General features: G+C 36.4%; 1 protein-coding gene across 3 annotated transcripts; it reads right to left on the reverse strand.

Moving 5' to 3' along the window:
• Positions 1-530: 530 nt before the first annotated feature.
• Positions 531-21747, reverse strand: LOC121265240 (protein arginine methyltransferase NDUFAF7 homolog, mitochondrial). Of its 3 annotated transcripts, XM_041168791.1 has the most exons (14): positions 21593-21747; positions 21473-21513; positions 21256-21367; positions 17813-17895; positions 16966-17031; positions 15214-15314; positions 10351-10469; positions 9802-9842; positions 7426-7514; positions 6881-7058; positions 6689-6805; positions 2327-2371; positions 1716-1844; positions 531-1045 (listed from the first exon to the last, which is right to left on the reverse strand). In XM_041168791.1, exons 1-14 carry the CDS (start codon positions 21648-21650, stop codon positions 911-913), a joined length of 1314 nt encoding a protein of 437 aa, XP_041024725.1. In that variant the 5' UTR covers positions 21651-21747; the 3' UTR covers positions 531-910. The 3 variants fall into 3 exon arrangements, with proteins under 3 accessions (XP_041024725.1, XP_041024733.1, XP_041024743.1); XM_041168799.1 differs by lacking the exon at positions 17813-17895 and having other exon boundaries at positions 21593-21692; XM_041168809.1 differs by lacking the exons at positions 17813-17895; positions 21473-21513 and having other exon boundaries at positions 21593-21724.
• Positions 21748-25765: the final 4018 nt, after the last annotated feature.

The raw sequence follows: 25765 nt of genomic DNA on the forward strand, positions 1-25765 counted from the left end.
TATGTCAAATGGGTACTGAGATATTGCATGTTGGTGCATAATTGATAATGGAAGTGACTCAACTCACTCATTTGTTGCCATGCATGTTATCTTCAAAACCTCGCTTTCGTTTTGGCTTCGAAATGCTAATTTTCTTGTAAAAGATTTCAGAAAGAAAAGTATACAATAGATTGTCATCTGATGGCAAGTTGTTGGGTGATTTGAGAACAATTCTTGTGTTTATTTTGAGAGATATTAGCCTCTATAATTTACATGTCTTCGATTTTTCTTTATGTTTCTTTTGTTTTTGTTGTGTCTTACCCGTTCACAGTTTCTTTTTTTAAATTTTTTTGCCATAATTTGTATAACTCATTTAGATACAGAACTGAGATAACCTATCTCACCTCATCTAATTTCAACTAATAATCTCACTACTATTCAAACGGGCCGGCTGCAACTCGAGTGGTTTAAACCCTGCTACATGTATACACCATAAATTACTAAAATAGACAACAAACTCTTACTCAGCAAGCTTTATGAATTGACCAGGATGAAGAAAATTTGACATCTCGAAATTAAATTATCAGAGAAAATCTGAAAAAATTGTAGCCATCAGAGCATTCTATTATGCGTTAATTACGCCCTCGGCTGTGTTTACAGGTATAAAAATAATGCATAGGCCACCCATGGTCCAAAATTATTCTGTGAAATTGTATTCAATCCAATTATAAATGCCAAAAAGAAGTTGATCATGCACATCCCGAATCATTTCTTCGATGCCAGCAGAACTCTTGACTGCCTCGGCAAAGCTTTGCCAATATTCACATCTCTTCGAAAGATGCAATCTTGACTGCCTGAACTTTGCCAATATTCTCAACCAGAAAGCATCCTTGGAAATAGTTGCCTGATGTCAAGAAGACTGGACTGCCGTCTATTTAATGTTATGGGTAGGAACACTAATATAAAATTTAGTATTCTTAAAGTCGTCAAGGAGTGGGTTGTATCCATCCTTTGTTCTCGTCTTCGACGGCAATCCAAACTCTTCCATGAATGAAGATGTATCAAGCTACCAGATGAAAAATAGTTTAGCAAAAACAATAAAATCAACTGTGAGATTTTGAACTATGTCTACAGAAAAGTAGATGATGAAGAAAATGTCACAACAATTTTATCATAAAGCATACCTAGAAGGGAGTTTCCATAAATTTAATGTGACTAGTGTTTCATTTCTGCAGTTTGGTTAGACCAACATATCTTTGCTGACAATTTTGTACTAATATAAAGTACAACAAAGTGCCTGACGTTATTGGCCCTGTTTTGTTGACACCTTGTAATAATGTCGGCAATGCGCACATATTTTTAATCTCATATAATGGCCAATATTTTCAGACAATAATGACACCCCCATTATTTCATTTTCGATCAAAACAAACAGTAACTCAACTTATGCATTTAGGTAGATATGATTGCCACTTTTTAGAAAGATTGGTTTTCTAAGCATCAATGACTTCCAGAGTACTAAACATGGCCAATCGCAGCACCATATATTGCTTCCAAAATGAGAACTAACCTCGAAAATATGGGTGGGCAAAGTGGATAAAATCTTTAGAAAAGGGCATATCATGTTCCATGTTTTTATGAAAACAAGCAAGCCAAACTGAACACACTTTTATCATTGAAAAATTTCTCTTATTTTGTGAAATAGAAATGCTACAGTTTAAGAGAAGCAAACATACCGTAAGTGTTCGCCTCTTCTTCCCTTGATTGGATGATCTATCTTTGAGTGATTTCAACCACCCAGAACAATAATGGTCAATGCATTCCAAAAGCCAAAAGTCAGTGGGGAAAAAGATGTCAGCATCACCCTGCAATAGGAACAACTAAAAGCATTACCACAATTAATTGGATTTTCTTAATATTCAAAATCTGGGGATTTAGTAAGATGACAGCTGATTTAGCAGGATGATGATACAAGAGACTGTCCTCAAAAGAAGAAATCCTACTATAGCGGCTTGTGTTTTTATTAAGCAAATTAATTAAATAAATCTCTAATCAACTGGACCCTTAATCATTACTGACCCAAAAAAAATGGCAGATGATTTACTTATCAAAAAAAAAATTGGCAGATGATTCTAGTTCCCCAACTTTAGGGCACTATCATCCACACGAATTTTCTCTTGTTACACTTGCAGAAGTCCACCAGGTCAAAGGAAGAAATTGGCAGTCATCACAGGTACCATATTTGATGAAATTTACAACATTTCATACAAACATTACATAAGGAAAAAAAAAAAAAGAGAGAGGGAGAGAGAGATGCGAGTAATGTAAAATAATATAATTACCACACCTTTGCATCAAGATAACTGCCGTAATCCAAACTGCTTCCACCATTCTGCAGATCAAAAGGTAAACAAGCTCAGTCTAAAATCATGTTTTTTATAAGTAAAATGAAAATTTTATTGATACGAATGAAGTAGGCAAAGCCCGTGTACACAGGAAGTATATAAAAGAACGCCTAAATACATTCTAGAAACCAGAAATTAAAACAGAAAATCTTGAACACTAGTTCCATTAAGCACAATGGCTGAAAACCAGAGAAATAAGGTGTGTACAAAAAAGTTCCAAAGTTCCTCTATTGTACTCTCCCTATTTTCAAAGCACCGAGCATTCCTTTCCATCCAAATACACCACATAATGCACAAAGCAATCATCCACCAAACCACAACCACTTAATCTCCTTCCAGCAAGCTATTAAATCCACCACCCTCAAAGGCATAGCAAAACCCAAGCTACACCAATTCTTCTAAAGATCTTGTCCCACAATACTCTTGTCACCTTACAATGCAGTAATAAATGATCCACTGATTCTCCATTCTTCTTGCACAAATAACACCAATCCAAAAGAATGAGACCCAGCTTCCTCACATTGTCCGTGGTCAAAATAATCCCAAGAGAGGCGGTCCGTTAAAAAAAAGCTACTTCGGAAGGCACACGAGACCTCCAAATACTCTTCCACGGGAAATGGCATTACCATGCGATGCCATCATCTTGTAATACGATCTCACTGTAAACCATTTGCTCCTGTTAGGCCTCCACTGCATCCTATCCCCACGTACCATTAGGCCTCCCGTAGAATATATAAGACTGAAAAATTCAGAAACAGTATTCATTTCTCAATCATGAATATCCCTATTAAATCGAACAGTCCACTGGTGAGAACCATGGGAAAATGCCAACAGATCCGACACCAAAGCATCCCGATTAAAAGCAATGTGATAGAGAGCTGGAAAATCCCTATAGAGAGTGCAATCTCCACACCAAGCGTCATGCCAAAATCTGATTCTAGAGCCCTCACCAGCTACAAAACAAATATGAGTGACAAAACTCTTCCAACCCCTCATAATAAATTTCCATAAGCCCACACCATACACCCCCCTCACTTCATTAGAACACCAACCCCCCAAACACTTCCATATCTATGATCAATAACCTCCTTCCAAAGCGAATCCCTCTCCAAGTGGTACCTCCATCACCATTTCCCCAATAGGGCTTTTGTGAATGTCCTCAAGTTGCACACCCCCAAGCCTCCATAAGAGATTGGAGAACAAACTTTATTCCAATTAACAAGATGGAACTTAGTTTCCTCCCCCACGCCACCCCACAAGAAAGCCCAAAATAACTTTTCAATTCTATTAGCCACCCCTGTAGGCAAAAGGAATAAAGATAAAAAGTAAGTGGGGATGTTGGATAGGTGAGTCCACCCCCTTTCAATAAATAACTCTTCCATAAGGGAATTCTTCTAACCGTCAACATTCCCAAAAACTTCCAAATCCCACTTCTTTAAATCATTCTTCAAAGTCTTAAGTTTACCAGCAAGAATGAAACTAGGGGTGCCTGTGAACTAATAAGACCACCAAAGTCTAACCTTATCTACAAAGCCATCAGCAACCAACCACATATTTTCAAATTTGAAATACCGGCGTCCCCAATGAATACCTCCACAATCCAGCAAAATGAGAAAGTGATCTGAACAAACTCAAGGCAAATGCTTGTGACACAGCTCCAGAAAGTGAGTCTCCCAAGAAGGAGAGACGAGAAACCTATCCAATCGCAACCAACCTCAGCTATTGGACCACATGAACTCGCCCCTAACAAGAGGGAGATCCATGAGATCCAAATTAAAGATGAACTCAAAAAACTCCTCCACAGCCAAGGAAGTTTGAGGTCCCCCGATCGCTCACTAGGAAAGCAAATAATATTGAAATCCCCACTCATACACCACAACACATTCCGTAGATAATATAAACCCACTAGCTCCTCCCATAGCAGTCTCCTATCACTATTGAAATTTGGCCCATAAGTGCCTACATAAGCCCACTCCCACCCATCCTCAACATTTTAAATTAAACTAGCAATAGAGAAATTCCCAATACACTCCTCGACAGAATCTACCACTCTTCTATCCCACATTAAAAGAACACCACTTGGAGCTCCCAAAGATGCCAAATAGGACCAACCCACAAAAGGACACCCCCATAGACTACGAATGATGCTTCTATCGATAAAAAATAACTTTGTTTCTTGAAAACACATAATATCAATCTCCAAGTCCGCAATAAAGAGTTTATGCAAATGTGCTTGTTACGCTCATTAAGCCCCCACACATTCCAAGAGAGAATCTTAGGCTTCATGAGCAAAAAGAGGCCCCCTCCCTTTCAATCTGTCCCTTCTGCCACTCCCCTCCTTCGCATCATAATTATTAATAGAACATTTGTCTCTTTTTAGTTCCCTATCTCTCTTAGAAGCTGATTTCGAAACTCGACCAACTTCAATAGTGATATGGAGGGCCCCAAATTGTTCTTCAAATCCTACACAAGAAATCCCAATGCAAGCTCGGATCTCCTCTACCTTCTTAAACACCCACTCTTATACATAACCAGCTGATTTAGGACTGGGTGGAGTGTGCATAAGGGGGTCGATTCAGCAACACCCCATCAAAACACTCTCCATCACTGAGGACCAATCGCAAACTTGAGTCATCCGACACCCCCAGAAGAGGGATGGCCTGAGACACCCCTTCAAAAACAGAGAGCTCCTGCAAAACATCACCAATTTCCTTCCTCAGTTGCTTAACCAATTCAATAGGATCACAGATGTAAAATCCATCGAGAGTGACACCTCTGTCCTTAGACCCTTTGCAAAAGAAAGATATGGACCTTGAGTGGAGACCATGGACAATCCAGAGTTGTCATCCTTCCCAAACACCATCATTTGATCTGCGATACATATCAACCCTGAGAGCCCACTTCTTCCCTTTCCGACATGTTTTTTGGTGTTGGTACACCATCCGTAGGGTCACTGGCCACTGGCAAAGAAGTCTATGACTTCCCAAACATCAATCACGACAAATCTACAAAGAACATCGGTTCCGAGACACGGGAAACAGGAGAGAGACCTCGTACCCCAATTCTCTGGAATGTGAATTTTACTAGAGCTACGCATGATTGGGAAATTGGTGCAAACAGATGGTTGTATGCTACAAGAATTGGTAAGGCTAAGATAGACAAGATGATTTGGACTCATTCTAGAAATAAGTTCCCTATTCAATCTATGTACAAGGTGTTATCACACCAAAACATTGTACATTCTTTTCCTTGGAAGTGTATATGGAGGAGCAAGGTATCATCCAAGGTCACTTTTTTGGTTGGACTACATCCCTAAGGAAAAATCTGGCATCGGATAATCTAAGGAAGCCTGGACCAATTGTTATGGGTTGGTGTTACACGTGTAAAAAAGTTGGCAAAGCAGTGGATCATTTGTTACTTCATTGTGAGATGGAATGGGTTATGGTATGAGGTTTGTATTAGGATTAAAATGGTGTGGGTTATGCCTAGGAGGGTGGTAGATCTTTTTGGCTTGTTGGAGAGGCCTTCGGGGTAATTTCTCAAATCGCTGCTATATGGAACATAATCCCTTTAGTATTATGTGGTGTACTTGGCTTGAGAGAAATGGCCGGAGTTTTGAAGATCGGGATTGCTCATTGGACGAACGTAGATGTTTCATTTCAACACCTTATTATTTCTTTGGGCTTCGGCCATTGTATTCAATGGAACTAGCGTTCACGATTTTCTTGTATCTTTTTCTAGTTTCTAACTTGTAATTTGGTTTGCACTTTAATATACTTCCCGTGTACTTGGGTTATGCCTATTTGCTTGTCTTAATAAAATTTTTCTAGTAAAACAAAAAGATTTATAACAGAAGTGATAGGTTCAAGAATGAGGAAATTAAGCTTATTGAGTGGTCTTTTTCATCAATATGCATAGGGATTCTTGATTTTTGGCCTCTCATCCAATAACATTAATGCCCATCCAAACTGATACAAACATCATTGTCTATATCATGTGTACTAGGGTTGCACCTTCTGCTCTTTTTTTAAAGAAAGATTTCTTAGTTATCAAAAAAAGATATGGAAAATTCCATGTCATAGGCAAGTCATATTGACATAAGTACGATGGGCAGATAAGAAGGCACAATCAGATGTTCTAAACCCCCATTATGTTTCACACTAAGCTGCATTATATTCACATGTTCCCTGATGTCACGCCTAAAGGGTTACAAAAACAAACCGATGCAAATTAATTAAAAAAGAATGAGCTAAAGGCATTATCACAAAGTATTAACCTTGGTAACAATAAGAAAAAGAATATACCTTGGTTGAAACCAAGGGAGCTCTTTCACCAGGTATCTTCACATCAGGTAGGTAACTAAAGTCAGAAGCAATCAAAGACATCTTTGGTAGCACTCCATGTAGAACCTCAAGTAGTTTCTGCAATTATGGAAGGGGTACTTTTGTCAGAAGTTGGAAATATTGAAGAAGAAAACTCCCAAAGGTTTCTCTTACCAAACAACCAGTTGGTAGCCAACATCTTCGAGGTGTAGGAAAAACCATAGACCAAATGCTTCTTGTCTTTGATATTATGCTGCTTTGACTGCTATGATTTTTGTCCAAGTCGATAATATCAACGCAATGCTTAATTAGGGAGTCTCGTAATGGCTTATACAACTCAGAGAGTGTTTCCCTATTAAAGGAAGAAACCTGGATCAGTGTGGGATTTAATTCAGGCTGTCCCACAGCTGATTAAACATGAAGATGTGAAGGACTTTCAGGCATAAGGCCTCTAACTTATTGAAAATGTTTATGACAGTAAGACTGACAACAGTATGTGCATTTGTATGCATGTAACATATTAAGGATTTACGTTAATACTTGACAACCATTTCATGATGAGTCCTCAATTGAGAAATTCTAGTGGACCTTTCTGTGTACTGAATTTTGATTTGAAAGATAATGAGCAATTCAATACCACGCCCTTATGCAAAACACAATAATACAAAGTTGCAAGAAAGTATTTTAGAGATACCGACTGGCGTCTGCACACTTTGTACCTATCATGTTGCTTTTCAACCCATACTTCCATCCAAGGAGAAACTTGATTTTCTGAATAGATAAGATCATGTGGAAGATTATCAAGCACCTACAAGGAACAAATTAGTAAATTTAGCTTGGGAATGAGTTTGATCAACAATTTCTACCCATATAAATGCAAAACACACCTTGCAAACCCTCTCGTCCCCCTGTGTCTTTGCATGCCCATGCATGCATCACAAATACACACACACACACACACACGCACACACACACGCACACACGCACAGAGATCGAAAAGGCAAACACCTTCATCAATGAAGTAATAAAGCAACACTAAGAAAAGTAGGTGTCTAGTTTAGATGTCCCTCAAAATGGTATTTTGGATAGGTGATTGAAATTGTATTTTATTTTTGATCGGTAGTAATTGAAATTTTATTAACAATAGGTATTTCCAAAGTACATGGGCCGTTTATAAGAGAAAGCGCCAATTAAAAATATATATAAGGAAATCGTGGAAGCTTAGTTCATTAAAATCTATAGCAATTGCCCAAAGGAACAAAGTATTGAAGAAGAATCTTCATCCCTTATTACTTATCAAAAAAAAAAAAAAGAATCTTCATCCCTTATTTATTACTTCAACCCATTAACATGATTTCTTGCTCCTAAGTGCTTCGACCAATTAAACATCTGGCTGTGTAAGAGGATAGATGTGAATCTCAATGTTTTGACCATGAAGGATAGTTCTTAGGCACAAACAACAAAGTGCAAAGCTTGATCGAAATAAAAAAAAAAAAAACACATTTTTAACTAAAATGTTTACTTAATTCAAATACTGATTTAGTTGGCATAATAGCTCCGTATTAGTTCATGTGATTAGAAGGTCATGCAACTTGTAGGTCATGCTACTTAAATTTCTTAAAATTTCTTCAAAAAAATCTGAACAAAATTAGCAAAGGACAACAAGGCAATAATCCAATATACCATGATGCATTATACATTTTTGTCCAATTCTTTACACAACATATTCTCCTATGTCTTATAACATATTGCCAACCATGGTAATGATGATCAAAATTAAGCACGCTGTTGTACCAAATATATCCAAAAAGCACATGAATAAAGAGTGAGTATGACTAATCAATGGTCATTCTTGATTGGTTGCTGATTAATCAATTACTTATCAACAGTAAAATCCAAATGAATCATATATTTAAAGGAAATACAACAAAAGGCCTTTTTCCACCAGAAGTATTCAGAAAAATATGTGCACCGTTGTGCATTAACTGTGCTGTAGTTAATGTGCTTCACTTTAAGATCAAGAATAATTTGTATTGAAGCTTTGTTCTTTGCACGTTAGGCTCGCATAAGCATGCTTTTACAACACTGATCCCTCTTTAAAGCTGATCTTAAATCAACTTTCGCTGATATATTTTTTGCGTAGCTGATATATTTTTTTCAGGGCCAGTAGTTCAACTTTTAGCAAGCAAAGTTGGCAAACAGATGGAATGCATTGTCTAAATCAACTTCTGGTGCATGTACTTCGTTTATCCAATTTAAAGATAGTGGTTTTGGATCTAGGAAATGAAAATGGTGGTCAGAACACGGTCTCTTTATCAACAACTAGAGATAGTTGTTTCGATATGGTTTTGAGGTAGAGACTAGAGAGCATGGCGATGTTCTTGCTTGGACACTTAAGCAAGAGGGATACATGGGTTATGGTGGAGCAGTGCACATGTATCAAAGAATGTGGGTGGTTGGCTTGGCAATATTGGAGAACTTGAATCTTTTTATAGTTGAAACATGAAAAATAATTCATAAAACCAGCATGTGTGGTAGGAAAAGTGGAGTGAACTGATCAACTTTGAATTCTTAGACAATTTACTCTCGATTGCTCCTATAGCAACAATTATGTGAAGAAAAATTTGGGTTGAAAGGGCCTCATAATATTGCTTCAACTCTTTATAACTGATCAGATTTTTTTTTTTATTGGCACCGGGTGTCCGGGAACTCCCAACATAGGGTGTCCAGGCCCTCGACAAGGAGTTTCCCGCAAGTGAACCTCGGGTAATTCAAGAGGAAAATCCCCCAGTCCAATGATCCCTAGAGATTGTTTGCACCCAAGGAGATTTAAACCTTCGACTTGGGGGAGCATACCCCCAAGCCCATGGCCTTTACCAATTAAACCAAACCCAGGGGTTTATAAGTGATTGGATATTTCACATGCATCAATATGTCATAACATGAAATGCGTGATAAAACAAACATATGAAATATGTCATAACGTGAAGTACATTCACGTGCATTAGATACTTACAAAATTTACCCTTTAACTCTAGTGGCAACATTCTATCACTCAGATGAAACTGAAACAAATCAAAGACGACAGAGCATACCTCAAGCATTATTACCCAGCATGGTTGTTGCTCTACAGCCCCTGTTAATACAATAAAATTAACTTTAATATCTAACTTTATGATAGACATGTAACTGATGTAAGAACTGCACATGAAATTATGCATGTATCACATGCAATAGCTGGTAATTGCGAGATTGCAGCTGTTAACAGCTCAGAGGAGTGATTGTGCTTGATTGATGTTTGTGTTACTTGTTTGTTTAGGCTAGTGTGCTTTTGGCTAGGTGATTCATGTCTGTGTTGCTAAAAGGTTAGAAAGCCAAATGGCCAACCTTTTAATGTGTATGCATGTTGTATACAAATCTATGAGTGTCTTTGAGGAGTGATGACCAAGCTTGATAGATATATGAGATCTCTAGGTATATGAGATCTAACCCAGACGTTAAAATGTAAAAGAAAAGTGATTGCAAATGCACCATATACCGCGATAAGGATACAATAATTGTTCACTTTTGTGAACCATAAGGCATACAAATTATGCTGACTCAGAAGCATTGGAAATAAGGTAGAAAACATAAAAACAACTTACCCCATCCAGTTCGATCAGCAGCATCACGGCATTCTACTCTGAATTTTGACAAGTGACTACGGACTCCTCCGACAGTTTCTCTTTGTATCTCAGCCAGTGAAGGACTGATTTCCACTGAGCTGCGGTTACATATGTGATTATAGTCACCACTCATTATAGATCTTAGAACCAGAATGGAACACTAACATAAATCGAAATTTATAGCCGCAGGTTTACAACTGGTTTAATTTAGGTGGATTAAAAAAAAATCACTGATAATAAGGACTGAGAAAAAATTACTGAACTAGCTCCAGCATGCATATTTAAATAACAAAATAGTAGAAAATATCAAAATTGTAATCATATAATCACAAACTATGTCTCCTGTATACATACTGTGTACTGAGCTATGTCTTTTTATGAGCAGAGTCTGGAACATTTGAGGTTCGATCATCTTATGATGCTTTAAAAGGGTTTGTTGGTGTGAATTTCCTAGGAAGAGTAGGGCAATAAGATGCCTCCAAAGGTTGCTCTTTCCAAATGGAGTACAGCGTTGGGAAAAGATTTTATTGGTAGACATCCTTTGTACAAGGATTTTATTGACAATGATCAACTTTGTAGGTTTTGCTCAATTGTTCAATGACATTAGAGACTTAGGGCTTGTTTGGACACTTAAATATTCTCTGATATTCTCAAAACTTCTCATAATTTCCTTCTCAAACATCATTCAAACACAAACCACTTTTCAATTTCAAATTTTCAACTTTCTCATCTAATCATTATTCAAACACAAAACCCAATAAAATTTTCCCAAACTTCCAAACAAAACACAAAAAATAACACAACTTTTTCAAATTTCAAAACAAAAATAATATTAAAAAATTATATTTGTGAAGCCCAAAATATGTTGTGTATGTAGGCTTTTTCTTTAAGAGAAAATTTGAGCCCAAGTGGTTATTTGTGGATTATTTATTTTTCTTGGATTGTTGTGGGCCGAATATAGGCTTGAGAGGGGAAGAAATCGGGCCCAGCCCGTGGGTTAGTGTGGGAGCCCAGCCTTCCCACCAAAACTGCGTCATTTTGATGGCTTTGGAGGTGAAATTTTGTTTTCCCTACCCCTATACGGCATTGTTTTGTGCATTGATGGAAAACCCTAAATCTTTTGCCCCCAACGCCGCACGCCCCTCCCTCTTCTCTTCTCTCTTTCTTTTTTTTCTTTTCTTCTTCTTCCTCCTTCCTTCTACAACCCGTGAGCCCTCACCACCCAAGACGCCACTGCGCCTTCGCCATGCGTCTGTCGAGCACGAGTCATCGCCTTTGTCTGCAGCCACCTCCACTTCCACCAATCCACGCAATTCTCTCTCTCTCTCTCTCTCTCTCTCTCTCTCTCTCTCTCTACGACCTGTGAAGCCTCGACCATAGAAATTGCTCACCGCTGTTGCCCACCACTCGTCGCATGCCACGCGTGCGACGCTCGCAAAGCCAACATCGTCCCACACCCCCAATCGCAGCCGCAGCTGCGATTGTCGAGACCCAACCCTTGCCCAAATCATCCCTCAAGCATCCTCTCCTCCCCTCAAATCGTATTCTAGAACCTCCCTCACCCCTAGATCTACTCCCCGTAGCCTTCAGGAGTATTTTTGCCCTAGCGCCACCGTGCACCACCATGAGCCACCACTCCCAGCTGTGTTCTGGTGGCCGTGCGACCACCTCCATTCCCGCCATCCTTCTCCCCTGGTTCCACCCAACCCGTGAGCTAAAAACCACCTTAGCCACTGCCCCGCCGTGCTCCGCCACACCCCACCGTGAAATTCCCCTCCACCCACTAGCACGTCGGATCTGCCACCCCCTTGAAATAACCCCATTGGTTGTCCCTCTATTTTGCCTAGATCTGCCTCTGCCATCGTGCATCGCCGCTACCGCCGCATGCTCCACCCCTCTTGACGCCGCCACAGTAAGTCTTTCTACCTCTTGCCTTGTGCTTTAAATTTTTTATCATATTCAGATTAATCTAACCAAATATGTCCGTCTGCACAGCGACCCGCACAGCGACATGCACACGCTCAATCCCAGGACACTTTAAGCCAACATGCTCGATCATCCAAAAATTTGTCTTCCGTGTAGTAAGTAAATCACCATATCAACCATTGATTTTACTAACGTGGAATTATCGCCAACTTTGTTGCAGTCTGGTTGTGATTAAGAAGTGACCTAGGGCCCTTTGAAGTATTGGGATATTAATGATGTAGTTGTCGGAAATGTGGGCCGAAGGCCAGATAGAGAGTTGGGAAACACGTGTAGTTGGGATTTGTGAAATTGTTGAAATTGTTACTTTTGTGTTGTTGTGTGGTTGATTGTTTTGTGCTATGTCATGCCATTCAATAACTGCTTGTCATGCATCTGCATAATAATTGTTATTAATATCTTCCATGATTTATTCAACTGTGTTATGTTTTTCTATGCTATGTTGCGTAATCTGAAAACTAGGTTTCTGGGTGTCATCAAAAAAAAATTTTTTTTTTGTGTGGGTGCGTGCGTGTCACGACCCCAAGCCGAGTTAGGGTATTATCTCAGTGGAGCTCCTCTGGTCACTCGAGAGCATGTAAAACATAGTGACGTCCCCTGAGCTATCACCAGGCAACAGTTGGCTCAGTCAAGACGGTAATGCTTTTGGCACGACTCCATAGCCCCTCTGCTGGCGAGGGCTAGAGGATGTCTGGTTACATTACGAGCTGGGCGCAGAGTTGGACATCGCTCGTTACAAAGTCACATGCACAGTTGTTACCCGTGGTGTGACGAAGGAAGCCAGGATATGTGGGTGGTCCCGAGGGGAGACCATGGTGTACACTGTAATAAATAGTTGTAAATTGGGTACAAATGGAATTTTTGGAGTGAGTGGCTAATTAAATGATATTATGTTTTTTTTGTAAGATCACATAAATGGGTATTTTGGGAAAGTCTCTCATGACTGTTGTGCATGTTTGTCTATATGCTTTCATGTTTGAAATTCTTGATTGTTGATTTGTGGATTTATTTGCTGAGATTGCAAGATCTTACTGTGGTGTTTCTACCATGGAACCGTAGACTTCGATGCAGAGGACAGGTTTGAGCATGATGGACCAACCCCACCTGAGAAGTGATGACTTGGGGTTTATTTCTATTGTAGTTGATGGACTTCTAGTTCTATTCTTATTTTGATCAGTTGGATGACTGTAATAACTTTATGGAGGACTTCTTGTTGAGTTGTAATTTTAAATTTTCTAGTATTTAGTTTTAGACTGCTTTATTATATTTTTCCGCTGCGTTTATAAACTATACAAAATTTGCATATCCGCACACACTTGCACTTGGCGATGGGGTGTGTGACCCGAGTGGCCATCATCCCGGTGTAACGACTCCTAGCAAATCACACGTGGGAGTCGAGGGCCCCACAATATTCAAATACTTTTTTAACTATATAATATTTTTACTCAACTTTTTCCCTCCTTTCCCAAAATCCAATAAAACATCTTAATTCAAATCATTTCACTACTATTCACAAACCATTTCACTATTATTCACAGAATTCCGAGATATTCTAAGTGTTCAAACAAGCCGTTAGTTGTCTAGTATTCCCTATTTGGAGTCTTATGGGAATTCCAAATAGCACAATTCAGCTGCTTGAATGTTGGCAAGGGAATTCTGGTCACCACGAATTTTAAATTTTCAAGTGTGTACAATTTGAGGAGAGAAGAATGTCAAGGATGTCTGAACATCCATGGCATGTCATTAAGTCTTTTATTTTTTAGATCATGTTATGATTGTATCACTGCTTTATGCAGTGTCCATTCCATGACTTTTTTTAGATTTCTTAAATGCTATTGCTGTTAGATTGTAATTCTTTGGGAGGAGTTTTAATTCACTCGCAATGCATTTGATTTTTCTACTTTATCTATTCCATGCATGATTCTCTCAGTGGTGTGTCAATATGTTAGGGGGGCTAATGATCAGGAGGTGGACCTCTTCACATCATTCTTTGAACAGCTATTACTAGTAGGGTGGGTCACAACGTTGTTGATAAATGGTGCAGAGCCCATCTAGTAACAGAATATTTGAAAAGTCATTTTATAATGTGTTATGTCCCTCCCTCTCCCTCCCCCCCCCCCCCCTCTTCTCTCCCTCCCTCCCTCACTCTCTCTCACGCATCTGTACCTATGGATTAAATCTTGCCTAACATTCAATGCTCAATTGCATAATACGTTACTAGAACCTCAAATAAACAAGCCATAAGGAATTTAGAAATATATATTTATATATAGTGAAAATTACCTTCTGCACCTCCAAACTACCAATCATTTTGCAGTGTGCCCTAAACTATCAAAACTGACAATTGGGACCCAAACTACTAATTTTGGAAATTTGCACCATTGATTATGATTGACCATTAAGATTGAAACACATATCCTATTTTATATTGATCTTAAGGCTCAAGTCTTAATCGATGGTGCAAATTGTCGAAATTTAACAATTTAGGGTGCAAATAGAAAAACGACGGTAGTTCAGGGACACAAATAGGAATTTCCAGATACACATACGTATAAATATAGAGATATGTCTGTGCACCCCCAAGATTAGTCGGGATGCTATTCTCAGACACCCGGTGCCAATCAAATATATATATATATATATGTACATACATATGCATATGGATAAAGTGGACCACTTTCAAGACTAAAGTGCCATTATGGATTTCAGATATTTTCTAAAGGCAACAAAAGACTAACATATTGCCTGGAGAAAGCATGTAGATTATATGTATCAGAGGGTGGCATGTAATAAACGTAGTGTTGGCGCAGAGTGCCTAACTTATATTACAGTATATCGGGATATGGTTGATGCACGTACGTGTAAGTCATACTGTTGTAAACTCTAGCAGGTGCATTCAACATTATGTAATCCATTATGCCCTTCGCACAAGTCCCTGATCCACCACCAATTTCATATATCTGAGTGCACATTATCAAACAGTGGGATGAACTTAGACTAAAATTATTAAACAAGAATATAAATTTAATAACAAAGACAATGGGAGGAATCATTTACTGGCATGATGATTTCAAATGAATGAAATATTGTCATTATAAGGGCATTGTCTACGGTAACACTATTTACGGCACTCTAAGAATCTGGTACATTTAGGTTATAAAAGGGTATAAATTTTTTTGGTTTATCATTATCATGAATAAAAAATTATGACATCGGTGCAAGACAATTGACTTTCATTACTAATAGCACAGCCTTGTCCTTTTCTAGTTCCTCCAAGAACTCTTGGATTTTGTTTATTTCACCCATGAAGGGGGTTTCGTATGTTTCACCTAATGTTCAGCTTTAATAAAAATAGAACTGATCTCTCTCACCAAGCTCCCAACTGCATTAGGTTCACAAATATGCTAACAAGCAAAATGGTAACAGTTGGAGAGACATAATATTTTCAAAACTGAAGCCAAAAGGTAATCATCTTTCCTCGCAATTTAAAGCTTTTTAAAATTTCTTTAAAGAAATTCCTACAGTATCTGACTTTTTTTATAAGTAACTGGATTTTATTAAGAGCACAGAGTGGCAGAACCCAAGTACACCAGGTGTATACAAGCGAAAGGAAAGAGAGGGAAAACAAGATGCATAGAATCAATATAATAGGATTATTATGAGCAGACATCCAAACATAAACATAATAGAGTTTTTAGCAATATGGTTCTAAGCTCATCCACCATATTCTCCCTATCTTCGAAGTTCTCAGCATTATGTTCATTCCATACACACCACATTAGGCATAAAGGAAACAATTGCCAAGCCAAAGTATAAGATAATTGTCACCAAAGTTTAAGATGGCAACTAAAATGACCTCTTTATTCCTGAATGGTCTTAACCTATGCATCTATGATATAACCTCCAGCAGCATAAATATTAGCTTACATCTATCACTATAGTCAACTTGCTAGGCAGAAGTGAAGACAATACTTCACCTAGCTTGCCTCTCATACTTGAGGGGAAGTAATTATGATGGGAACCTACTGATCAAAAACAAATTTATGATGGGAACCATATGCATCAAAATAATTTCTGGTACATGGCAACAAGCAACATATGTACAGAAACAGTTATCAAACATAGCAAAGTGCTTTCGTGTGGAGGAACCATTTAACATCCACACTGATCCCCATTTCTTAAGATTTTTGTTAGGCGTAAACAAATCCATGATATTGAACATCTATATGATCAAATAAAGCTTTCCTCCAGAAATCATAAATGATTTTAATTATGTATTCTGAAATAGAAACTGAAATTAAGGGTGGGTTTGGATAGAGAGTTCAGATGAGATGAGATGTTTTTTTTAAAGTTGAATAAAATATTGTTAAATATAATTTTTTAGTATTATTTTTATTTTGGGATTTGAAAAAGTTGAATTGTTTATTACATTTTTCTATGGGAATTTGGAAAAGTTGTAATGATGAGATGAGATGAGATACATAGGTTTGTGTATCCAAACCCACCCTAAGTTTACTTGAGACATATAGGCAATAAGAACATAATGTAACAATACGTGCAAAATCTGAGCTGGTTTTTCCAGTAGGACATTATGAACAAGAGAGAGCTTACTTTTAATGGAACTGAAAGGTTAGCAGTACGCATTATGGCTTCAGCAATTCCATGAGCATACCAAGGCTACAAGAAAGCCAAAGTTCGTTACATCACTAAAAAAGTCGAAAGCAAATATATATATATATATATATATATATACACACACACCTAAAAGCCCTATGAAACAAAAAGAAACCCATATCCCTAATATGGAAAGAGCTCTGTTTGATAGATATAGAGGAAAATTAAATATTTCTCGATAGTCACCACTGGAACACACACGTATATCTTTCACAGACTCCTGGAAACGCCAATATCATAAAATATAATTTCACTTCCAAAAATATGCGTAATTAAATTGACATGTAAAGGCACAACACTTATTTTTCTCCTAATGACATGAGTATTTTGGGGAATATTGTTCGTCTCCATAGACTCCCCTATCAGCCACAAATATATCTCTAAGAAGGAACTGTATGAATTTTTCATTTGCTGATCCAATCAGAAAAGTGTGGATTTTTCATTTGCTGATCCAAACAGAAAAGTGTAAAGCCACCACCAAACAGTTGGACAAAGAAGGCCAAAAAAAATGAAAAAAAGAAGCTCCAAAACAAAACTAGACCACTAGGTTCCAGAACATGTCTATCTTGGTATTTCCAGTGCATTTTTTACCTCCATACAACCGAAAATGCTGAAAAGCTAAGAAACTATCTCGTTGAAGAATACAGGGAAGGGATAGAAAAATACAAGTACGCACGTCTGTTTGAACCCAACTTTCTAGCTTATAAGGGTTTGACTTTCTCTATACTGTCACACACACGCATACATGCACGAACACACGCACAGAGACAAAGAGACAGAGAACCTTAAAAAGCTCCACTGGAGTGAACCAAGCTATGTCACTCCGCTTGTATATATCATCCAAGTATTTCATATAAGCTTTCCTGCCTACAATATGTAAAGAATTCAGAGCAAAAGATCAATGTTGACTTCAAAGCAATGCAGCTGTCAAGCATGTCTGTTCAGTATTGAATTGGAAAAGAATACATACCTTAACCAAGTACCTATTTTTCTGTTTACACTTTTCTTTTTAATCAATCAAAAAAAGTACCAACCAAAAAAAAAGGTTCTAAATACATTCATACAAGGGTGCACTTTATGCATCGGCTGATAAGTAATAAATGACAGAGTCACAGACGCTACAGCTATGAATATCTCACATAAGCTCAATTCAAAATTATACAAAACTGTCAGTGGTGCTTCACCGAGTATGGATCCAAGTTAACAACCATCAAATATTTGATGATACTTTCAAAATTCGCTTTTCCGGTGTTACTCAACATGTAAAATATTTTTTTTAAGCTCGAGTCAATATAAAGCATGAATATCTTGAATCCTCAATTAGAATGCCTCTCTGTGAGAAATAATCAGTAAGGTTAGAGTCCAACTGCACCTTATAGTATAGCAAATAGCAACTCCTATGGTTTAGCAATGTACAAATAGTCCTTTGAAGATCGAGAGCAAACAATGGATGAGCTTAGAAGTTCCCTTTTGAATATGTTAACCCATTGGTTGATTGTAATTGATTCTATGGTATGAACATTCTTGAATTTCTGGTACACTAGATTATCATGCGTGGGTGATACTCTTGTCTATGTCCTGTGACCTTTGACTCTTGCCTAGTCCTATTCTCAATAAAATTTTGTTTACCAATTAAAAAAAAAAAAGTCCTTGGGAGGCGAATTGACCATCGTGCTCTAGTTATCTAGAAAACAAAAATTAAGAAGTCTTAAAGAACTGCCAGCCAATACTGCAGTTAGTACCCTTTAATAGTCATATTCTCTAGTTAAACCAGCTTCTAGAGAGCATCATTTCATACCATTATATCATAAACAAGTGCCCATCATTTATGAATTCTTTCTTGATTCCGCCATTTGTGCTGCTGTCATACTCAAACTTTTTATGCAAGACATTACTAGGATACGATTTGTGTTAGGGTTACATAAATTTTTTTACCAATATTGTCATTGAATTGAAGCATGGGGAACCATGGGGAGGATATGGTGTACCAAGGAGGTGAGTGGGCCTCATGGTGTGGGGCTATGGAAGCATATAAGAAGAGGTTGGGCCACATATTCAAGATATACCCGCTTTAAAGTGGGTGATGGATCCAAAATTAAATTTTGGCACGATGTATGGTGTGGCGATAGAGCGCTCAGGGAAACTTTTCCACAAGTTTATCACATGGCAAGCATGAAAGAAGCCTCGATTGCAGACCTCTTCATACTCTCTAATGGCACTCCCTAATTGAACATTACATTCCTTAGAGATGCACAAGATTGGGAATTAAGGCTTTGTCGAAGTACTCCACCAGTTTGTTGGCCACCCGTTTGTTGGCAGGAGTTGAAGATAAGATCTTTTGGTGCCCTTCTAAGATAGGGAGTTCTCAGTCCACTCCTTCTACAAAGCCATGACAATGCATAGTGCAAATTCATTCCCATGGAAGAGCATTTGGAAGACAACAGCGCCTCTAAAGGCAAGATTTTTTGTATGGACGGCTTCCTTGGGGATGATCCTCACTTTAGACAATCTAAGAAAACGTCGAATCATAGTCATGGATTGGTGTTGTACGTGTAAAAAGAGTGGAGAGTCGGTTGACCATCTACTACTTCGTTGTGAGATTGACAGGATATTGTGGAATGAAGTTTTTGCTCGGGTGGGATTAGCTTGGGTGATGTCGAGACAGGTAGTGGACCTCCTAGCTTCTTGGAAAGCCATTCAGGGTAACTCTCAGATCACCTCTATTTGGAAGATGGTTCTAATATGTTTATGGTGGTGTATTTGGAGGGAAAGGAATGAAAGAAGTTTTGAAGATCAAGCGCGGTCAGTGGATGAGCTTAGAAGTCTATTTTTCAATACTTTACTCCATTGGTCGATTGTAATAGATTTTCATGGCTTGTTGTTTCATTCCTTGTATATCAAAACTAAGCACACCTAGACGTTGCTCTTGTATGTCTCGTATACTTGGGCTTTTGCCTATTCTTTTGAATCTTTGATCAATAAAATCTTGTTTAACGATCAAAAAATAATAATTTTACCAATAAATCATAAGTGTTAGGGTTACATTAATTTCAGAGGATAGGACAAATATAAGACAATCCAGACAATGGACACAAAGATTAGATACTTATTAATTCAGATAAAAATTTGGGCTAAGTATTTGAAATGTTTGGTGAATAAAAAGAGCTCTAAATCAAAATTTAGCAAAAAAAATTGATTTCACCAGTCAAGGAACAGGATAGCAATGTGTATTGTTACTCTTTGCGCTGGAATAAAAAGCTGCAGTTTTACTTTGTAGAGACCCTTTTGAGCCTACCACTTGATGTTGTTGGCAAGATTTTTCTTTTTTTTTTTTCCCTTTTTTTGCCTTAGCCATGGGAAGTTATCAAGGGTCACATGCTCCCATCATATGGCAGGCACCCAAATCTTTTCATTCCACCTATATTTAAAATTTTGGTTCTTCGTTGGAACCCTATTGCACCACTTCAGTCTAAATGCAACTAACCCATCTACTGACCTTCCGTGCAAAAGACCATCAATCTTAGAGAGATTTCCATCAAATTTTCCCTTGTCCTTTTTAAGTTTCCCACAGATATTCAGGCTTCCACGTTAGTCATTACAGCCATGCAACCACCTCAAATCCAAAATTCAACCCCGATTGATTTTCAGACATTTGATTTCTTACCCACAGTCATCCTCTACCATATCACATACCTAGTTTTAAGACCCTCTCAGGCAACTTGAACATTAACAAAAATAAAAAGCATTTGGAATTTAGAAACAATGCAACGTCAGTCCTCCATTTCATTTATAACAGCACTGAACACCCCTCTATTTCATCTACTCCACCATTATCTTCAATATCTATTATATTACCATAATTTTCCCTCCTGGTTCATTGTTCCAACATTGTTTTGCACATAATTACTGAAATCGATAGGCGAAAAATCATATACATAATTCGTTCAATCTATTTTCTTGAGTTCATATGAATCCTAAGCTCAAACTGAGTGTTCGTGTGTATGTTTTAGTTCACTGTTCCAACATTGTTTTACACATAATACTGAAAACCAACAGGTCAAAAATCTTATACATAATCCGTTCAATCATTATACTTGAGTTACATATGAATCCTAAGTTCAAATTATATTTACCGTTTACTTATTAAAAAAAAAAAAAAAAAAATGAGTGGTTGTGTGTGATCAAACAAGAATATATCAAATGTGGAGTAAAAAACTCTGGAAGCACCTTCAAGCTGATTGAACCTAATGCTTTTCTCAAGCACGCCGACTGACCCCGATCTTTGAGAGAAGTAGCCATGTTTCGGGTCGTAAAGCGCAGAATGTATGAAATCCCGAACCTATCCAATGGAACAGCAATTATCAAGAAATACCAACACTCAAATTTCAGAAAAGAGGAGGGGAAAGATGGAGAGAGGGAGAGTGAGGGAGAGTGAATGGCTTACAAGGATCGGTTTGTCGCCCACAATGTGCGTGGAGAAGAGGGCTTGAAAAAGCGGAGCACATGAATGTTCAGATGGAATCACTGCAGAGAAAGGAACGAGAGAGAGAGAGAGAGAGAGTACCTTTGGGAGTATGAAAGAGTAAGGGAAGCTTTTTGGCTGTGAAACTGCGAGAGACCATATCTTGGAGCTCCGTTATCAGATGGGTTCTGTCAGTGTGTGCTGAAGCCAACCGAGTCTTAAAACCCCATTTGTAAGGGTTTTTCTTTCTTTCTTTCTTTTTCTTATTATAAATGGATACATGAATTTAGTAGATTACTATTTAGTTCACTTCTTAGAATTCTAGTCCATTTATGTACAACTTTTAAAATTTTCATTTATTTACCAACTGTTGAATTCCTAAATTTAATATGCATCTTATTAATTTATGTATCATCTCTTCGTATGTTTTATCCTCCTATATCTATAAAATGATATAGTGAGGCTTATTTGTATAACACAAGAAATTTAAAGAAAAAGATATCAAGCTCCTTAAGAGTTAAGTTTATATTGTTATCTTCTAATTCTCTTACTACTTCTCTTTAATTTTACAATACATAATCAGTACGAGACTTAACTAATTGTTAAGTTCTTTCGATCTTTGGCAATATATATACTTCGTAACTTTTCCGAACCAGTTTAAGTTTCTATTTTTTAATATTGATATCTGCATATTGTGATGTAAACCATTCTATAAAATCTTGATATGATTTATGTGATATTATATAGAGTATAATGTTATCATATCAATGCAATGAATATTCTTTTCTTTTATATGTTAGTTCGATTTTAAATATTTCTTTCTCATTCAATACCATTAAGGAAATAAATTAAGCATCCCTGAAAGATTGCTCTAAAGCAATAATTTTATTAAAGACTGAGTACTTCATAATAAAATATCAATTAATTTTATAAGATAGTTTAAGGGAGTAATACGTGTACCAAAAGACTAAAATTTTCTCAGAAGCTCGTTATGATTAAATGTATCTGAAGTTATACAATTGAAATTGTGTAGAGAAAAAAGTCACAAATAATTATATGTTTGAAATAAAACATATAACATATTCACACTTCGAATGTGCTCCTACAACATCAAAATTGAGAGCGAAAGTTTATTAAGTATTTTGAACTAATATCTTTTTTATTAGTGGCTAAACAAAACAACAAATTGTTAATGAAAAATCTACAGTCTCGTCCAACCGGTTCTACTTCATTTTCTGAAGCGAATGGAAATTCATTTCATCATAATAAGGAAAACCATGGACGTGGTAGAAAATAATATTGAAATCAAGGGAAGCGTACTCAAACTTTCTCAGAGAAAAATGTTCTATATCACCAAAAATGGAACCACAACATGATAAAGTAAGATGAAGATAAAGACTTGCAGAATAAGTCTGTAAAAAAATATATAGATAAATGTCACAAGTGTAGTATGAAAGGGCACTGGACACGTACCTGTCATACGTGCAAACATTTGGTAAACTTATATCAAGCATATATGGAGGAAAAAGAAAAATAGGTTGAAACAGATTTTGCCAACTACAATGATCTAGAAAATCATCTAACTTATTTGAATAATCCAAATATGATGGACCTAACTCATCGATATTTATGGTTTATTTATAAATTCTAATAGGGACAATGATTTTCTTTTATTAGTGATGCATATGATCATAGTAATTAATTTTCTTTCTTTACTATAATCACATTATGTTTGAATTGTCATATTTTAATACATCATGTTAAATATTATTTTGCATTAATAAATGTTTATATATATTTTTGTTTATAAGGAAATGTGAGTTATATTGATGCATTGACTAATTTCAAGACGATTGGCAAAGATATGTGTCTGACAGATAATTGTACAACACACAATTAAGTACAAGAAATATTTCCAATATTTAACATTAAATAGATCCAACGTCAATACAATATTAGGGTTATTGAACCTAATTGAAGGTTTCGAAAGAGACGACATCATGTTACAAAAAGAAACAAAATTTTATATTGACAATACTTTGTGTTCTTCAAAATCTAAAAGAAATTTGTTAATTTTAAAAATATTTGTCGAAATAGTTATCATGTTGAAACAATCAATGAATGTAGTAATGAATTTTTTACATTACAACAATAAATTTGGGCCAGAAACTCATATTAGAAAACTGTCAACTTTCTTTTCTAGGTTATATTATACAATATTGAAAACAATTGAATCACATGTTGTAATACACTAGAAGTGCTCTAATCCAAATATATTTATGCTTTGGCATGATCGTCCTGATCATCTGGGATCAATCATGATGCATCAAATAATTGAGAATTCATATAAACATCTATTAAAGAACTAGAAGATATTTTTACCAAGTGATTATCCATGTGTAGCATATTTCGAAGGAATGATAATTATCAGATCATCCCCTTCCAAGAAAGTTATTGAATTTTCATCATTTTTATAAATAATCCACAATGATATATGTGGACCTATACATCCACCATATGGGCCATTTAGATATTTTATAGTTTTAATATATGTATTAACTAGATGGTCACATGTTTGTTTATTATCTACTAAAGATGTTGCATTTGTTAGACTTTTTACACAAATTATTAGATTACGAGTTCAATTTTCTGATTATCCAATTCAGTCTATTCAGTTGAATAATGCAAGAGAATTTACATTTAACGCTTTTGATGATTATTGCATATCAGTTGTGATTAATGTTAAACATCTTGTTGCTCATACACATACTCAGAATGGTTTACCTAAGTTATTTATTAAACGTTTGCAGTTAACTGTTTGACTATTACTTCTAAAAATAAAACTATCTGTCTCTACTTGGGAACATGCAATTTTGCATGTTGCATCATTGATTCAAATAAAACCAACTGCCCATAATAAATATTCTCCATTACAACTTGCATTTGGCCAACCACTAAATACTTTTTATTTTCGTACTTTTGATTGTGTTGTATATGTTTCAATTGCACCTCCCTATCACTCTAAGATGGGTCTTCAATGTAGACTTCAAAAATATGTTGGTTTTTAATCTCTCTCAATCATTAGATAAATTGAGCATTTAATTAGGGATATTTTTAAACCTCATTTTGAAGATTATTATTTTGATGAAACAGTTTTTCTTCCTAAGGAAAGTTGCCAAAAGCACAAAAGCAAACAGCATGGAACACTTTAACACTATCTCATCTTGATCTTCATACAAATCAACGTAAACTGGAAATTCAGATGATCATTCATTTGTAAACTATTGCCAATATATTACCAAATGTCTTTACTGACAATAAGAAAATAGTAAAGTCTCACATTCCAGTTGCTAATACTGCAACAAAGATTGATGTCCTGGTAGGACAATCAAATAATGCAATAATTAATGAGTCTAAAACAAGTCTAAAGCGTGAAAGACTTATTGGTGTAAAATATAAGATTCCCCAAAAGATAAAAGTACAAATAAAAGAAATGCTCTTAAAGAGGTTAAACAAAAAAAAAAGGTAACAAAAGTTATAGATCCATCCAAATTTACTGTACAAAATTATCTCATAATAGAATCTCTTAAAGCAGGATCCGCTGAAGATGAATCTCTTAAAGAGTTATCTCTTGAAGAGGATAATGTACCTAAAAATAACGAGATCTTGATACATTATGTAAGTACGAGAGAATTATTTTATATAAATAAAATTGTTGTCGACAACATATTTTCATTTTAAAGTTGCTCTTGATATCACCAGAAGTGATGATGAAAATGAACCAAAAATCATCGAAGAATGTTGACGTAAAAATGATTGGCCAAAATGGAAAGAAACAACTCATGCAAAATTGATGTCGCTAGCAAAGCGTGAAGTATTTGTACCTATAGTTCAAACACCTAAAGATATGATGCCTATTGGATATAAGTGGATATTTTATGTAAACGTAATGAGAAAAATAAAATTGTAATATACAAAGTACAATTTGTTGCAAAATGTTTTCGCGTAACCATGGTATTGATTGTGAAGAAACGTATTCCCCTGTAGTGGATGTAATTACAATCAGATTTTTTATTATTTTGGCAGTCACACAAAGTTTGAATATGCGTTTAATAGATATTGTTACAAACATATTTATATGAATCACCGGATAATGATATTTATATGAAAATCTCTAAAAGATATAAAATGTCTAAAACATGTAATTCAAAATCTCAAGATATTTATTCTATCAAGTTACAAAAATATTTATATGGATTAAAGCAATCCATATGC

Source organism: Juglans microcarpa x Juglans regia, chromosome 1D, assembly GCF_004785595.1.
Source record: "Juglans microcarpa x Juglans regia isolate MS1-56 chromosome 1D, Jm3101_v1.0, whole genome shotgun sequence".
In the NCBI taxonomy this organism is placed as follows: domain Eukaryota; kingdom Viridiplantae; phylum Streptophyta; class Magnoliopsida; order Fagales; family Juglandaceae; genus Juglans; species Juglans microcarpa x Juglans regia.